This window comes from Phocoena sinus, chromosome 1, assembly GCF_008692025.1.
Source record: "Phocoena sinus isolate mPhoSin1 chromosome 1, mPhoSin1.pri, whole genome shotgun sequence".
Lineage (NCBI taxonomy): Eukaryota > Metazoa > Chordata > Mammalia > Artiodactyla > Phocoenidae > Phocoena > Phocoena sinus.
Genome location: NC_045763.1, coordinates 83,518,556 through 83,536,603, shown reverse-complemented (window position 1 = coordinate 83,536,603; position 18,048 = coordinate 83,518,556). Strand labels below are relative to the sequence as shown.

Genomic DNA, 18,048 nt, shown 5'->3' with positions numbered 1-18,048 from the left:
AAAAAAGATTAAAAAAGCTTTTCATTTACATTGCCAAGTTTCTGTGTTTGTTTTCTAGTGATCTCTTTTGGGGAATATAAAGATATGGTTTAAGGAGTGTTTGTGGCACAGTCCTGTATGAATAATAGGGTATTCTATTTCAAATTAGAGGCTGGGGATACAGGGCCAACTGCTATGTTTTCCAGCTCATGTCTTCTTTCTGGTTAGATGGATTAGGGCTAGGGTTAGGCTGGCTGAGAAAGGAGACACAGCACTTCTGCATTTAAATATAATTTTAATTTGGTTCGAGGCAATGAGTTTTAAAGCTTTTGGATTTATAACACACTCACTCAGTTTTATCATACTCTCCTTATCTTCCCTCGTCTCTCTAAAAAGGACGAGTAGGGGCTTCCCTGGTGGCGCAGTGGTTGAGAGTCCGCCTGCCGATGCAGGGGACACGGGTTCGTTCGTACCCCGGTCCGGGAAGATCCCACATGCCGCGGAGCGGCTGGGCCCGTGAGCCATGGCCGCTGAGCCTGCGTGTCCGGAGCCTGTGCTCTGCAACGGGAGAGGCCACAACAGTGAGAGGCCCGCGTACCGCAAAAAAAAAAAAAAAAAAAAAGGACGAGTAGAAGAATACAAGGATCCACTAGGGCACCCCTTGGTGCACTGAACTAGAACTTGGATCCCCCTCTGCTCTGGGAACAGAATGAGCAAGGCTTCCTTAGCAGAGTTCAGTTGGGGGCGGGGTCAAGAGGGGACTTCAGTTTTATCCCTAACCAGCAGCTCTTGTTTTCCTTCTCTTTTGCCAAAAGAAGTGTGTGTAGTGGAGGAGCGCCATAGGAACACGGGAGTTCATCCGAGGCTGGGGAGACACTTGGGAGAACACCCCAGGATCCTAGGTGCCGGGGTCTCTGGGCAGGAGAGCAGGGTGGTGGGGAGAGCAGGTATGTTACTGACTTGGGTCCTCGGACTCTTTAATCAATAGAAATTGATGAGACGCCAGACAAGAAATTCAGGCAAGGCTTTACTGGGACTCGTGCTGCAGCACGAGGGAGTGAAAACAAGTAACAGGTACCCTTGCTCGCTCCCTCAGTGGGGGAGAGCTGGTCCCTTAAACGGGGTGAGCGCAGGCGCAGATCGGTGGGTCGGGCCAGAGTGGATTAGGTGGTCTGCCCATCCTCTTGGTGGTGCTGTGTGCAGGGATCATGCGCAGTACCCTGCTTTTGCTCCTGGCACCTGAGAAGTGGCAGCTGGGTTTTGGCCTTTTTGTATCTTGTTCATAATTTGCCCCAACCGTGCGTGTGTGCAGTTATCTTTAGTTCCTTATAGTTTCTTTATATTCCGTTGCTCCAGGAGATATTTGTCCAGGTGCAAGCACTGCAGTAATGGGTCCCAGGTCCCCGCCTGTCTCACATGGGCCACCCTGCCTTGAGGTGACCCCATCTCTGAGTGGCGACCCTGCTGCAGCTGGGGCTGCCTCAGGAGCCACTCATACACAAACTCTCTTGGTTGTCCCACACCCTCCCCAAGAGAGTCTGAGGGGTCTATCCTGAGAGAACTAGCTCAGAGTTTTCAGGTACATCTCTAGAGAAAGGGAGAGAGGAACATTTCAGCTTTCAGTAGATAAAAGGAAAAGGATTTTTACAGCCAAATCTGGTGAGAAGAGCAGATCCTGGACAAAATTCTAAAAAGAATTTACTAAAAGAATGACCTTTGATCACCTAAAAAAAGAGTTAAAATTGCCGATCATGACTGTGTGATCTTGGTATTTGGCAGATATGTTCCCCAAAATGAATGAAATGAAGCTCAGGGAAAATATTTGACAATGTTAGTTGCCAATGAAAAAATTCAAGCTTTCAAGTTAGAAGACTTGTATCCTCTACCATAAGCTTGGCAATTCCCAATACCTAGTAACTTCTGATGAGATCAGTGATGGTATTAACTAATGTGATTCTTTTACATGATAATGAAATGGGTCAAAATTTGGAAGATCTGCATAACTCAGTGAACCAGTGTTTCCCAGAATAGTGGTTATGGAATCACACATGGACAAAACGTCCATTCAAAGTGCAGGACAGATGGAAAACAGTAAGAGATACGGTTTCAGATTCCACATCACAGCTAGCCTTTAAGAAACTACTACGTGTCAAGTTTTGGCATGTTATCAAAGTAGAACATCCATAATTATATGCAAGTCTATTAAATATCCCTCCCTTTCCAATTACATAACTGTGAATGTGGATTTTCTTCATTTATTTCAACCAAGACATATCACGACATACTGAATGCAGAGCTAGATGTGAGGATTTACCTGTCTTCTAGTAAGCCAGACGTTTAAAAGATTTGCAAAAATGTAAGACAATGTCATTCTTCCCACTAAATTCTTGCTATGAAAAACATATCTGTTTTTCATTAAAATGTTATTTATTTAAACATATAATGGGTTTACTTTAAAAATATGTATCAATATTTTGCAAGTTTCTCGGATTTAATTTCTAATGTCAGTAATCAGTAGATATAACCCACATGAACAAAATTTTTTGGAGTCCTCAATTATTTAGAGTGTAAAGAGATCCCGAGACCAAATCATTGGTTTAAAAAGCACACACCTACACTGTTTATCCATGCATTGACATATGTGTCTGAACGTATATAATGTACATTTTAGAACTTACATAAAAATAGAAACTTGAAGATGAGAAACAGCATTTCAGTGGTTCTAACATCTTTCTGCACTCCCAGGGCCAGACCACTGGGCCAGATGATTAGCATAAGACCGGATGCCTATAAGCCTAAAATGTTAATTCGGTAGAAAACCAGGAGTTTTCGAATTTAAAGGGGAGTATGACCAAAGCCCTGCTGACAAAGTTTTTAGCCACTAGCCGGGTGGTCCCATGGTCGCAAAGTCTGATGACATCAATGCAATGTCCAGACTGCAGCAGTAGAGGTGGTGACCCAGCACAGCGGACGGACTCGGCTGCTTTGGGAAAAGATCCCTGATTAACACACACAAGCTTGGAGGCAAAGAGTATGCCTGGTCTTCAGGCTCTGAAAGACTGATTTATACCCCTCTTTGATGGAAATGCACCAGGGACTTTGAGCTTAAGCCCTTCTCAGATACTTTGGCCTTACAAAGGGACTCATTTCAGAACCTAATCTGTTTGCACATCCGAGAGGAGCATCTCCAAAGCCAGCCTGCCTCTGTGCGTGTGCCCTGTGTGCAGCCCTAAGTGGACAGACCACTCCAGGAATAGCTTTGGGGGTTGGATCCATTTCACAACAAGATGGTGTGCCCCTGAGCTGTGGGATCGACTCCTTGTGTCCCAGCAGGGGTCCTGCTGCCCCTATTCAGGGGAGAAGGGCTGCAGTCTCTCCACAGAGGGAAGCATCCAAGCCCCCGAGGGTCTGGGGTTGAGCTCACCCTTCCAGAGGCAGCTGCTTGCCGGTAGTGATCCCCCGCTTCTGAAGGATGCGTCCTCTTTGTAGGTATACTGACACCCCACCCCCACCTTAAGAAGACTACTCCTATCGGCTACAGAGCCATTCTGTCCTTTAAAAAATGATCCCGTCTCTGCAGGGTGATGTGTTGATTTTGTGGAGTTTAAGTCTCTGAAGGCAGCTGCCTTTTCACATAGTCTGTTGAGGGGGGCACTTTGCTGTAACTCTGCCGGTGCTGGAAACATCAGCTCTCATGTCTCTCCCTCTTCTCCTTTGCCTTAGATCCTCTTCCAGTATAATAAGTCAGCCTCCTCAGTGACACCACTGCTGTTTGCTTTTAATTGTCTGGTTAATCCTAACAGTATTATGATAGACATGAGCAGACATTAAATGGGGAGAGAAAAAGCACCGGGGCACCAAAGAAAATTAGGATGAATTGCTCAGCTTGACAGCAAAAGAGAAAGGTGATTTAGAAGCAGAGCTGGGTTCAAAACTCACTCACCCGGGTGCTGGGTGACCTTGAGCAGCCGATCTGCCCACCTGAGCCTCCGTTTTCTGTCAAAGTGAGTGTGACACAGTTGCCTGGTCCAAAGTGTTGCAGGTTTGGGCATCCAGCCCTGCTTTCCTCGCATCTCTCACAGCTCTTTGCTTCGGACCGTTAGGCTAATTTCTATGCTCAGAGTGAATCTAGAATTACCGCATATGAATAGTCTAACTTTTGGAGCTTGAATTTGACAGGAAAACATGTGGAGCTTCTAGACTGAAGTCATGGTGGTATCCTATACGTGCTCCACCCCGAGGAGACACCTGTGAAAGAAATCTGTGTCTGTTCTAACTTCCTTATCTGTCTGCTGTGGGTATTGCCTGGGAGGTGGGCCCATCTTAATGATGTGAATGAATAGGGTGAAATAATGTTGGATACATTTTACCCAGGGTAAGATTGCATTGTTCCCAATTGTTCTCATATTTATATTTTCTCTTTTCAGGGATCAGCATCTTCTGGACCCAACTCTGGAATATGTGAAGGTAGGAAACCAGGATTTAACATGTAGTAGGGAGCCTGTGGTAATAGATTTCCCATTTCTAACACAATGTTGCCAGATAATGTCACCGTCTGGCCTGTGTAGGAAGCTGGTTAGATTGAAACCACCAGGATGTAATTTGACTGTTTTGGGCTTTTAGTAATCTTTGCAGGGGTCTTATGTCACCCTATTATAAGTTTACAAACTCTTCCCCTTATCTGAAACCCTGGGGGCTAGATGTGTTTTAAAACTTCAGAATTTTTTAGAAAGGTAATATGGTACATATATATATAACACCCCCAAAGGGAGCTAGGGTCAGCATCCCACAATCAAACCCATTATTTCAGCAGTGAAATGTGAGAATGTTCACATGAAGTGGGATAAATAAACTACAAATGATTTTACCTAGTTCAGGTCACGTTTTGCCACCAAATGAGGTCGGGTTTGTTCTGCTGCTAAATGAATTATTTAAAATTGTCAGTTTTCAGAGTTTTTGGATTTTGGAATGGCAGACAGGAGTTGTGAAGCTGTGTTTACCTTCAGTGGAGGACTGAAGGCTCCCTGAGGCTTCCTGAGTCATCCTTTCCATTTCAGCAGCCACCCTCTTGTTCAGTGGCTAATCTGGGACCATGAGCTGTGTAATACTTTACTTTCCAGTGGGGCTGACATTCAGTGCATCTAAAGACTCAACGCTTCTAAACAATCTTCTGAACAGAAAGAAGTGATGCTTTTCACTTCTGTCCCCCTCCCCCCATTTTTCAGGTGTGTATCTTTGTTTTATTTTATTTTATTTTCGAGAACTGTAATTACGTCTGGCACCTACAACAGAAAAGAGAACTCGGATTTCTCATAACAAAAATATATCATTAAATTTTAGGAGAAATCATGGTACAAGTTAGGACTTAAGGTGCTTGCCTCCTAGGAGCCACATTTTGTCTTTATTATTTCCGCATCCTGGCTTCGGAGTATTTAGGCCTGTTGCTTTTTGTGTGCCTGTGACTGTGCCTGCCCCAGGGTTTTGGCATTTCTTCCCTTTAGACCAGAGAATGGAAGGTCTAAAGCTTCTCCTAGAGGAGAAAACTCTAGTAGCACCACGTGGCCACTTGAGGCAGTCATAATAAAGTTTGTTGGAATGGAGGTGGATTTTATTTTTCCCCTCTCTTCTACCCCCACTATGTCTGAGCTGTAGCTTAACTGCAGCCAATGTGTAATCCTAAGCCAGCAGGGCCGCTGTGTCACACTCTGGTCAGGGCTTTATAAATGATGTGTCTGCTTCCCTCTTGGATGCGTCACATATGCTTTTGTGCAGGTTGTACACTGCAAGGAATTTGGGGACACTATCCACATAAACTATGATTTGACTTGACCATAACATAAAAAATGTGCCCTAGACTTCTGCAGTGTGTAAATCACAGCTGTCCTTTAGAACTCACTGCATGCCATGTTCCAGAAACTGGCTATCTCCCACTGCAGGCTCACTCAAGCTGTGCTCACCCGCTCCCCTTACTCCATAATTCAGTTTTTTCTTTCACTGAAGTCCCAGCTTTTTAAGATAATCCAATGATGAATTCTAAACCTAAGCAGAGGCTTTGGGAAGGACTTCCTTACTTAGCGTTATCTAAGCTATTGCATCTCATTCATGAATATTGGTCATTGTGATTTGTCATGTTGACAGAAGAGGTGTGAGGTTGTCGGTGCTTCCATCTAGCTGGGCTCCCCCTGCCTTCCCTGGCAGTGATAGAACTCTTGGTGGCTCAAGGAGTACCCTCTTCAAGGACTCGCTGAGGTGCTCCACAGGTTACTCTTTCCTCCCATCATCATCTGAATCTGGTCAGAGCTTTAGAGATGAAATCTCTACGTCCCTCCTTGATGCATTGCATTTTTTTTTTTTCTTTCTCACTTTGCCCTTGGTTTGGAGGAATGGCTTGGGGATTTGCTGAGTGAATGTAGGGTATTTTTATTTGCCTCCATGGGCACTCAAGCTCTGAAAACACACTCATAGAGGCCTTGGGCCTCAAGGTCTGAATGGACCCACGTGTCAGTTGTCTTGGGCCAGCGCAGGCCCGTCCTAGCATTTCAGACTTAGCTACCCTCTTGAGCTCTGCTGACCAGCCCATGCTTCCAAGCCCTCGTATATCTGTGCCAGCTGGTGCCTAGAGCCTGGAGGGTGGCTGAAGATGATTGAGGGAGGTGAGAGGTGCAGATAAAGTGGATGCAGTTTGGCCCTCTGACTTTGAGCTGTTTCTTCCCTATCATCCCCTTTCTCAGGCACGGACAAACGTATTCTATGTAAAGTATGTTGCCTCCTGTAGGGCCCTTAGGGCCCTTTCTGGTAGAGTCAGAGTTTTAGCAGTTCATTGTGACCTCAGAATGGGGGCGGGGGGGGCGGGGAGCAAACGGATCTCTGACTGGGTATCATCTCGGCAGTAGAAGCACCCAGTTGGGGCCAACTGACAGCCGTTCTCATCCTTTTAGGAGCTGCCTTCCCAAGTCTCCCTTACCATGGAGACTTTCTAACCGTCTTCACCTGGTTTTCCCAGTGCTCTGATTAAGAGCGAGGTCTGGGACCATCCCTGGTTCCTCGTGTCTGGGCGAGAGGAAGCACTTGAGCTGACCCATACTTCATGGGGTGATGGGGCTGCTGTGTCGTGGCAGGAGAGAGGGAGTGACTCCACAGTTCAGTCGTGTCCAGTTTGTACTCTGTCCTCCTAGCACTTCCCACAGTTGGCATTGCTGCACGTCAGTGAGGCAGTGTGAAAGGGGACCCGGCAGGTGGTTGCTAGGTTACGAGGAGCTCCTCTGTGTGAGGAATGGAGGGAAAAGTGCTTGGCGGGGAAGCCCTAGGGCTGTTTGGTAGTTCTTTCATTTCTTCAGCAGGCTTACCTCCTGCTGGAGCCTCCCAGTGGCACCTGGTTACCCTAAGTGATGAATTCCCTGCTTGGATGTGATAAGAAAATTTCAAGAGATCCAAAGAACCCCCAGGGATTTTGGAATCTTATTCTCCACTGTTTCTGTCTCTTTAATTCTGTTAGCGAGGGGAGTTTTCTTTTCTTTTTTTCTTCTTTTTTACCTTTTCCTTGTGTCCCTAGCCCCCTCCTCTCTCCACATTCCCCACTCCCACCGACCCAGCAGCTTAAAACATGATCATCTTGAAGGTCTGGGTTTAACTGTTTTGTATAGTCATGAGATCCTTTTCTGTAACCAAATATAATTGTTTCTCTTTCACTATATCTGAACAAGACCACTTCTTCCAGACTGGAAAGCAGACACCTCCAAGCAGCTGCACCTTCCTCTTGCTCTTAAGGTAGTGACTTCCGTTAGTAGTGTACAGCTCTGGAATTTTCCTCCGCGTACCTAGCATACCTTACCCTAGATAAAAACCAACTTTTTTTTTTTTTTTTAAAAACAGAGGAAATAGCCCTAGGCAAAATTGTTCGTAGAGTTTATCTTCTGGGCTGCTTTACCTGCTTACTGCCCACCCCCCCCTACCCCGTTTGGTCTTTGCCATATCTTTACTGCCTTTAAAATGTATTTACTCTGTGTCTAATTTCTTAGACCTGTGTCAGGTAGCTGCTTAGAACATTTGATAAAAATAATTGTACTAAAATGTGAATACATGGTAATAGCTCAGTGTGTTATCCTTCCCAGATAGCATTCCAATAGGAGACTCCAAGTTACACAGCCCCTAAGACCCTCCAGGGAGGGGAGCCTGGTCCACGCTCTGGTCTAATTAGCAGCATGACCTTGGACTTTCCACCTTCTCTCTGTGGGTTCTGAGGCAGGAGATAGGTGGGTCCCAGGCTGAGCAGCTGGAGTTTGTCCCCTTCTAGGGAGACAGGAGGGAGGAGAAGCTGAGCCCTGCCCAGATAAGGGATAAAGAGACCCATGTTCCTCATCCTCAAAGTCAAGGAGAACTTCCCCACTACACAGGCACAGAAAGGAGCCTCAGAGGTCAAAAAAGGAGGGGGCACCACACCATAGTAGGTGATGTCAACCTACCCATATAGGTCTCTTTGCTAGAATCCATCTTGGCTAAGAGATGCGCGCGCGCACACACAGGGGAAAACCCTGAAATAAACCAAATACAGACTCAGAACCAGGCAAAGCAAGATGATTGGCCAAAGGAAACCTGGAAGAAATGCCCCGTAAAAATGATTCAAACTACCATGAGGGCATGACTCTTCCTCTGAGTCTGCCTGTATGAGTCTATTCACATGTATCCTTTTTCCTCCTAATGAACACTTATTTCACTACTTTCTGTCTCTTTGTGGGAATTCATTTCTACAAAGCTGATGGGCCAGGGCCTTGTCACTGACCACTGTCCCTGATGGTCTAGTGGCTAGGATTCAGCACTCCCCCTGCCGCCACCTGACTTCAGTCTCTGGCCGGGGAACCAAAATCCTGCTTCAAGCCACCGCAAGCCAAGACCATTCGAGATCGGTTCCATCTTCCCCACAACTAGAAAACCAGGGGATGGGCCAATGTCCCTTCTAGTTTAAGACTTCTAGGATCCCCTCTGCCTGTGATAAGCTGGAGCGGAAAGGTTTTTGCAAGGGGTAAGGGGTTCTTAATTAATCTATCACTCTTGATCATAAAATTGCCACATCGATTGGAACAAGGGTGGCATTTTATGTTGTGTCTCAGACATTGAGACCAAGGGTGTGGCAGATAATAAGTGCCCACCCATCATATTACCTCAAAAGGTTGGAGATTTACCAGCAACACTCCTACGTTTGCTATTATGATCCCCGTGCTTTCACTTTAGCAATGCCTCTTGAACCTATGAAACCTACTTTCATTTTCACTCTTTATCATTCTTTTCATTTTTTTCCTGGGGCTACTTCTTGAACCTTTGGGAGTTGCCCTCCCCCACCCCATACTCACTAAACTATAAATTTATAGTATTTCCTTTCTTCTTCCTCTTAACACCTATCTTCCTTTTAGATTGAAGATTCAAATTCTTTCTAGCTTCTTCACACACAGCCTTACAGTTATAGTAATAGAGTCTCTTTTCTGAGAGTGGTTTAAAAGTATATTTTTTAGAGGAGGAGGTGATTAGCTACAGCAGAGCTGGGTGGTTTTTTTTTTTTTTTAAGAAGAAATGTTTATTACGGTTTTGTGATTTTTCTTTTAGAAGAAATGTTTATTATAGATTTTTTCATTTTAAAATAAACTGTCCTTAAGAAAGACAAATTGAAAAATAAATATAGCAATAGCAAAGTCGAGAAGACATTGGGAAGCCTGTTTTTTCAAATTAAGCAAGGTGTAGGCAAGGCCAGGCTGTGAACAGCACGGTGCCCTCGGACAAAGCCTGCTCTCCAGGCTCTGCAGTTAGCAAGTGTCAGGACTGAATGCAGCCTTTTGTTCCCATGAGCTCCCTAGTGAACGAATATCCTTTCTTTTGTCGTCAGCCCTGGTCGATTCTTGCTGGAACCACTTGGTGAGCTTTTCTAAGATGATTCGCGGTTTCTGAGCTTGCTTTGTGGGTTAGGAGAAGGGATGGGAGTGGAGCGGTGTCTCGAGAGGCGACCAGCGCCCTTGGACTTCTCCTTCCTCTGGGGTGCACACCGGCAGCTCAGGAGCCCAGAGCCACCTGGAGATCGGTCCTTATGGGGTTAACACTCCGAAAATGCTTTCTAAGAGGGTCTTACAGACTTGACAGACTGCCCAAGGCTCAGATCTCAGCAAGGCCGTTTCCTGCAGTCGGCCGGGGCTACATGAGGTCACCCAGCAGATTAAAAGAGGAGTCATTATGCGAATTCCAGCGCCAAGAATAAGTGCCCGGGCTGTGGGAGCCTCGCTGGGGGCGGGGGCGGCGGGGGCTGTAGCGCCCCCCCCCCCACCTTTGTGCTCAAGATGGCTGCAGCCATGGTCACGGTTAAATAGCCGTCTTTGAGGAGAGTCTTTTTCTTCCAGCGGGGAAAACAGGCCAGTCTGCTCTGAATTAGCCAGCTCACAAAGCCATGAAAGGGACTTACCAAAACAATGGTGCGCTGTGCATTCCATGAGATTTTAACGAGTTACATGAAGCAGATAATGGCCCGATGGCTGGCTCTGCAGGTTTTTGCCTGAGCTTGCACACCCAGAGAGCCAGCACCGCCCCCTGTGGATGAGAAGGCCAAACACCGCCCGCCATTAGTGGGGAGCAGCTTTGGGGCTCACCCTGGGAGCAACGAAGACAGCTCCCATCCAGCTCCTCCCACCCCACCCCAAAAAGTTCTCTGCAGATATTCTTGGGAGGCCTAATGTTACTGCATTTGTAAAAGCTTGCTGAGGCAGGGTGAGAAGGCAGAAGAATAGGGTTGGAGGACAGGCCTTCATTCAGTGGAATCCTATCCTGCAGGTCTGTGAAAATATGGCCATTTATACAAAGTAAAACCTCATCATGAAAACGTACGTCCATTTTGAAATCTGTATGTAAATGCTGATGGTGACATTATTTGTCATTGACAAAAACTGGAAACAGCTCAAGCGTCCTTGGACTGGTGAGCAGATAAACTGCAGACCCACACAACAGCATCCTCTTCAGCCATAAAAAGGAACTGGACTGTTGGATGCAGATAAAACCTTATAGTACAGACAACAAATCAGTGGTTGAAAGGAGGAGAGAGAGAGAGGTCAGCTGCAAAAGGGAATGAGGGAACTTTGGGGCAATGATTGGAATTCCTTGATTGGGGTCGTTTCAAAGCTCACAGAACTGTACGGAAAAGGGTGACTTTTACTCTTGGCAGATTATACCTCAGCTGAGCCTGACTTTAGAAAAAGCAAGCTAAATGCTTATCATAGTTTAGCCCTTAAGTGCTGCCGCCTCGCTAGGGGAAATTTTTGGTTTTGAGATGGGCCACATCAGACTGCCGATCAGATGGAGAAAGTGCTGAGCTTGTGGATACTTTACTGCCTTTGTTCATTCGACAGATAGTTTTGGGCAGATTCTATGTGTTAGTAATTGTTCAGTTGAGTCAGGCTGGGTAGGAGGGAAGTGTCATCAAGAGCCTAACCTAAGATAGTGGCGGTGGGAATGGAAAGTCAGGGCAGGTGCCGGAGGCCTTTTAGAGATAGAATTAAGAGCTGTTTTATAAGGTGTGTTGACAGTTCCCGGCAGGACTTAAATGGAGGTGGTGACAGAGAGGAAGCCACGGGCAATTCCAGAGTTCACACAATGCCTGGCATCTTGCCAAAAGCCAGTAAGGATTTTAGGGGAGGAAAGGAGATTTCCAGTTGGAGACCTTGTTACCACAATGACATTAAGTTAATTCATGAGCAGCTGGGGATATCATTAGCCTGGGGGAGGGGTGTGGGGTGGGCAGTTGGCAAACTACAGCCTGCGACCAAATGTGGCCTGCTGTCTATTGTAGACCCACAAGCTGAAAATGGATATTATGTTTTTAAGTGGGTTTTTAAAAAATCAAAAGAAGAATGTGAAAGTTGTAAAATTCAAATTTCAATGTGCGTAAAGTTTTATTGAAACACAGCCACATCCACTCACTGATGTATTGCCACTTTCTGACTATAATGATGGAGTTGAGTAGTTGTGACAGAACAGAGCCTGAACTAATTACTACCTGTCCCTTTACAGAAAAGTTTTGTAGGCCCCTGCTCTAGAGTGAATGCACGTACACGGTCCTTGTTTTTCCTCTGAACAATACGTAGTAGGCTTTCCACAAAAAATCCCATCTTTCCATGCTACCTCTTCCATGATGCAGCTGTGAGTCATCGACATCACCTTGACCTTGCCCGATGACACAGCAGTGAGTCCTTGTGCCAGTTGTATGATCTTGCACAATCACAGAGACAATGCTGTTGCAACGCTGTGTGATCTGGACACACCTCAGCATCCCATCAGGTAGACCCGTCTGCTCTGAGCAGCGGCATCTCTCCTGTCGCGTTAGCATCCTCAGCTCGTCTGGGTGAACAGGTGTGTGGAAATAGCTTGAGTCCTGACTGCTCTTGCCTGGGGCTTGTCTGGATAACTCCTCAGGCCAGATATTGCTCTGCCAGTACAGCCTGAGATGTGTTTTCTCAGTGTCCCAAGTCAGAAGTGAATTCCCCCTAGGCTTCTAAACTTGATGGTTTGAATCAAGGTCAGACCCTGGAGCTGCCCTCTGGAGGTGCTTGAGGGAGCCCGGTGTGGCCTGTGAGTGGAATAAGGGCAGGTTCACATTCATGTTCTGTGCTGCAGCTTTCATCCTTGGCTGAAGGAAGAGGACTCCTCTGAGATCCCCAATAGTAGGAGAGTTGGTGAAGAGACTGGAGAACTAACATGTAAGCAGGGATTGAAGCTATGGCCTCTGACCAGACTCAGCTTTATAACCGGACTTCGCAGCCATCCTCTTGTGGCCTGTTCACCTCTAAGCTCGTCTCCTGCCATCCACCTTGCTCACAAACTTTTCCATGCTGGTTTTTCCTGCTGCCGCCGGGTCTTTGCCTTTCCCTCAAGCCTGGAAGGTTCTTTTGAGGTAGAACAGCTGAGTGGTTTGAAGAGGGTGCTTGGATGCTGTCGTGGGTTGAGCTGTGTTCCCCAAAAGATGTGTTGACGTCCTATAACCCCCAGTACCTGTGAATGTGACCGTATTTGGAAATAAGGTCTTTGCACATGTGATCAAATTAAGACGAGGTCATGCTGGGTTAGGGTAGGCCTAATCCAATGACTGGTGTCTTATAAGAAGAGAGGAATTTGGACACACAGGGAGCATGCCATGTGATGACAGCGATTGGGGTTGATGTGTGCACAGGCCTAGGAACACTGAGGATTGCCAGTGTTCACCACCACAAGCTAGGAAGGGGCAAGGAATGGTCCCACCTTAGAGGCTTCGGAGAGAGTGTGGCCCTGCAACACCTTGATTTTGGACTCGTAGCCTCCCGAACTGTGAGAGAATATGTTTCTGTTTTAAAGCCATCCAGCTTGTGGTAATTTGTTACAGCAGCCCTAGGAGACTAATACAGAGGCACAGCCCCACTTAGCCATTTCTTGGTTGTGTGACTTTGGGCAAGTTTCTGAAATTCTCTGGAGCTCAATTTCCTTAACAGTAAATGGGAGCATGTAGGGCTTAAATGAGTTAATGCACACGAAGTTGTTAGCACAGCGCCCGATAGGTAGATGGCACTCTTGGAAATGCTGGTTTTGTAGCTGTCACCCTAGTTCTCAGGTGGCTGGTGCATCCCCACTCAGATTTCACTGCCTCAGAGGGACCTTCCCTGACCCCCCTGCTAAGAGCAGCCTCCGCAGCCTCATTACTCTAAGTATTATCCTCACAGCACTTGTGCCAAATTCTATTTGTTTAGTTAAATACAACAATAACCACTCCTCATTAGAATGTGAGTTCTGAGGGCAAGGACCCTTTCTTGTCCTCTTAATAAATATTTAGTAACTGACTGGCTGACTGATGACCATATACAGCCAGATGGGAAGGGCATTGAAATTCAGGGGCGAGGGAATGAGCTTGTCCCAAAGACCTTTAAGTTTCCTGAAGTAAGTCACACACAGATCTCTAAACATTTTCCAGAAATTCTTCAGTGATTTTATTTCACGACAGCAAGGAGGTTCCCACCCCTAACCTCACTCTATCTTCTCTTGCCAACCTGGTATAGTATAAAAACTACAGAATCACTATTGTCATCTTAAATACTCACACAAGTAGGCAAAGGTATACACTTTTTTTTTGCAGTACGCGGGTCTCTCACTGTCGTGGCCTCTCCCGTTGCGGAGCACAGGCTCCGGACGCACAGGCTCAGCGGCCATGGCTCACGGTCCCAGCCGTTCCGTGGCATGTGGGATCTTCCCGGACCGGGGCACGAACCCGTGTCCCCTGCATCGGCAGGCGGACTCTCAACCACTGCGCCACCAGGGAAGCCCGGAGGTATACACTTTTAAAAAGTGGTTCTGGCAACCTCTATGGCTCTGATCTCTCAATCCTCAGCTCAGGGATCTTGTTATCAGCTATGAGGTCCCAGTAACTCATCAACCCGCAAATGAGAGGCCAGGCTCTTCAGCATTGGAATCGTTTGCTGTTAAGCTCTGCCCTCTAGTGGTAATTGAATGACACAACAGCACAGCGTTTGGCTGTGAGACAGTTTCTGTGTGTTCTGGGAGCTTTCAATATTAAATGTAAGAGTGTGCCATAGCATTATATTTACAACCTCAGAACTAAGGTCTGTGTTTAAATTATGTAAGAAGGCAAGTCATTTTCATTAGCTCCACATAAGACATTAAAATTGTCAAGGCATTTTATTATTAGAATTAATTGTCTAACGTCCTCGGACTAACAGCTCTAAGACCTGCAATACTGCATGTGCATTTTGAGGGGGAGTTGGCATCGATCTGAAGTTTCACATGTCATTACCAAGAAGTTTTCTTGGAAAAAATTATATTTGAATTGTGACTTGACAGCTGAAAAAAATGGTGACTTGACAGGACGGAAGCTGGTATTTATTAGGTGAGGCAGAAGACAGATATCAACATGTTAGAGACTGATGGGGAGACCCCAGCATGTGGGAAAGTGTGTGCCCAGGCTGACTGTGGCAGGAGAGAACAGCAGGCGGAGTCTTCTGGGAAGAGCAGGGACTCTCATATTTATTGAATGGGAAGGGTGAGGAAACTTCAGGTGTTCCTAGGAAATTCTGAGATGGTCAAACGGTTAAAGAGAGCAAGAATGCTGAGCTGGGGAACAATTTGATTGATTGCCAAAAATTGTGTATAACTACATATTGCTTTGCAACTTCCTTTTTTCATTGGACATCATTCCCTGTTAAACATGTGGGTCTACCTCCTTTTTTTTTTTTTTTCTTGTGGTGTGTGGGCCTCTCACTGTGGCCTCTCCCGTTGCAGAGCACAGGCTCCGGACGCGCAGGCTCAGTGGCCATGGCTCATGGGCCCAGCCGCTCTGCGGCATGTGGGATCTTCCCGGACCGGGGCACGAACCCATGTACCCTGCATTGGCAGGCAGACTCTCAACCACTGCGCCACCAGGGAAGCCCTACCTCCTTCTTTTGAATGGTTATCCAGTATTCCATTTTATGAAATACAATTATATTTAACCAATTTCCTACTGACATTTGGATTCTTGTTAAAAACAGTTTTGCAGTTATTTAACAAATATAGTCATATTTGTTATATATGGCATAGTCGTTTAACAAATGTTTATTGAGTATCTGCCATCTGCTGGTCACTGTTCGAGGGCCTGAGGATACAGCAGTGAAGAAAACAATGTCCCTGCCTCTATGGATCTTATATTATGGGGTGGAATGGTGAGAAGACAGAGAAGACAACCGAGTACACCATGTTCGGTAGACATAAGTGCTGAGCTGAAAAAAATTCATCAGGGGAAGGAACTACGAAATGTTGGAGTTAAGGGGACGTTGAATTTAAGTAGGGTGGCCAGGGAAGGCCTCACCCAGAGGGCAACTTTCTAGTGGAGGGGCAAGTCAAGAGTCGTGTCTGGAGAATTCCCTGGCAGTCCAGTGGTTAGGACTGTACACTCTCACTGCCAAGGGCCCGAGTTCAGTCCCTGGTTGGGGAGCTAAGATCCTGCAAGTCTCGTGGTCAAAAAAAAGGAAAAAAAAGACTGGTGTCTGATGGGGGGAGGATGTAGCAAGGGCGAGGCCATGAAAGCCAGAGCTCACCTCTTCCACTCAGGAACAGCTGTGAGGCCAGTGGGGCCAGAGGGTGTGGCCTTGAGGGAGAGTGGTGAAAGCTGATGTGAGAGAATGAGGAAGGGGGACGAGGCAGGTTGCACAGGGCCTGGATGTCCCAGTAAAGATGTTAACTTTTACAGAGTGAGATGGAGAGCCATCTCAGGATCACTTTGGCCTGTATGTTGCTGGCAGACTGTGAGGGACAAGGGTAGGAGCAGGGAGATCAGATGGGAGGCCGTGGTGACCGTCCAGGTGAGAGATGGTGATGATTTGGATCCGTGATGGCAGAAGGGGTGGTGAAGAAGGGGGATTCTTGACATATAATATGAAGACAGAGCCTCAGGATTTCCAGAGGGGCTGGATATGGGTGGGAGAAAAGAGGCGTGAAGCTCAGTACTGGAAGGATACATTGCCTCACTGAGAAGGCTTGGTGTGCATTTGTGCGAGAATTTCTGTAAGATAAACATGTATGAGTAGAATGATTGAGTGTTGGGTAATAAGTCAAAATTAACTTCCTGGCAATTAGGGAGTTTTGTTTTATTTTTCACATTTCTCTCTGTTTCCAAATTTCCTCTGATAATCATTAGTGCTTTTATGATAGTTACTTATAAAAATAGATACTCCTCTATTTATATACCTTAGTCTACTCCACAGATTTGATGCTGAAAACTTATGGCTTAATCAAAATTATGTAAAACAGGTAGGTTAGATATATGAGAGCCTAAGTTTTTAAACTCTTTGGTCTCAAGACCCCTTTTCAATTGTTACAAATTATTGAGGACCCCAAAGAGCTTTTGTTATGTGGGTTTTAGCTATTGGTTTATTGTATGAGAAATTAAAATGTAGGAATTTTTAATGTTTATTTAATTCATTTAAAATAACAATATTAAACCCATTATGTGACTATAAATAGCATGTTTTATAAAAAAATAATCATTTTCCAAAACGAAATTTAGTGAGAAGAATGGCATTGGTTTACATTTTTGCACATCTCTTTAGTGTCTAGTCTAATGGAACAAGCTTGATTCTCATATCTGCTTTAGCCTTCAATCTGTTGTGTTACATAATTTTGGTTGAAGTCTAAAGAAAATCTGGTCTTGCACAGATAATGTAATTCAAAAAGGGAGGAATAGTCTTTTTTTATTGAGGTATGATTGACATAACATTATATTAGTTTCAGGTATACGATGTAATGATTTGATATTTGTATATATTGCAAAATGATCACAATAAGACCAGTTAGCATCCATCCCCATACATAGTTATAAAAAATTTTTTTTCTGATGAGAACTTTCAAGATCCACTTTGCTAGCTACTTTCAAATATGCAATATAGTATTATTTATTTATTTGCGGTACGCGGTCCTCTCACCGCTGTGGCCTCTCCCGTTGCGGAGCACAGGCTCCGGACACCCATGCTCAGCGGCCATGGCTCAGGGGCCTAGCCACTCCGCAGCATGTGGGATCTTCCTGGACCGGGGCATGAACCCGTGTCCCCTGCATCGGCAGGCGGACCCGCAACCACTGCACCACCAGGGAAGCCCGCAATATAGTATTATTAACTATAGTCACCATGCTGTATATTACATCCCCAGCACTTACTCACTTTATAACTGGAAATTTGTACCTTTTGATCCCCTTCACCCATTTTGCCCACTCCTCATCCCCTAGGACTAGTATTTTAATAGCCTTTTCAGATCATTAGAGATATTCTTCTTTGTTATTATACTAAAACTTGAAAAGTTGTAGTTCCATAAAGATTAATTGCAGTGTGGAATCTGAAATCATATCAATGAACTTTTTTTTTTTTTTACTCTATTCCCTTAAAATCCATTGGTCTATCTGGCAATGTGAATGGATCTTACCCATGCATGATTTTGTACCATCGTGCATTGGTCATTTGAAAAACACTGCTTTGCTGAGATATGCAGATCTTCGAAATGTTAACATATTTCACTATACAATACCCAAAACTC

At 45.6% G+C, this 18,048-nt stretch overlaps 1 protein-coding gene across 3 annotated transcripts in view; it reads left to right on the top strand.

Moving 5' to 3' along the window:
- The window catches only part of BCAR3 (BCAR3 adaptor protein, NSP family member), a 117,742-nt gene that overhangs the window by 33,805 nt on the left and 65,889 nt on the right, over positions 1–18,048 (top strand). For all 3 annotated transcript variants that reach the window (XM_032652934.1, XM_032652926.1, XM_032652952.1), the window contains one exon: positions 4,407–4,446. In XM_032652934.1, coding sequence (XP_032508825.1) covers positions 4,407–4,446 — 40 coding nt within the window. The remainder of the gene's footprint in view (positions 1–4,406; positions 4,447–18,048) is intronic.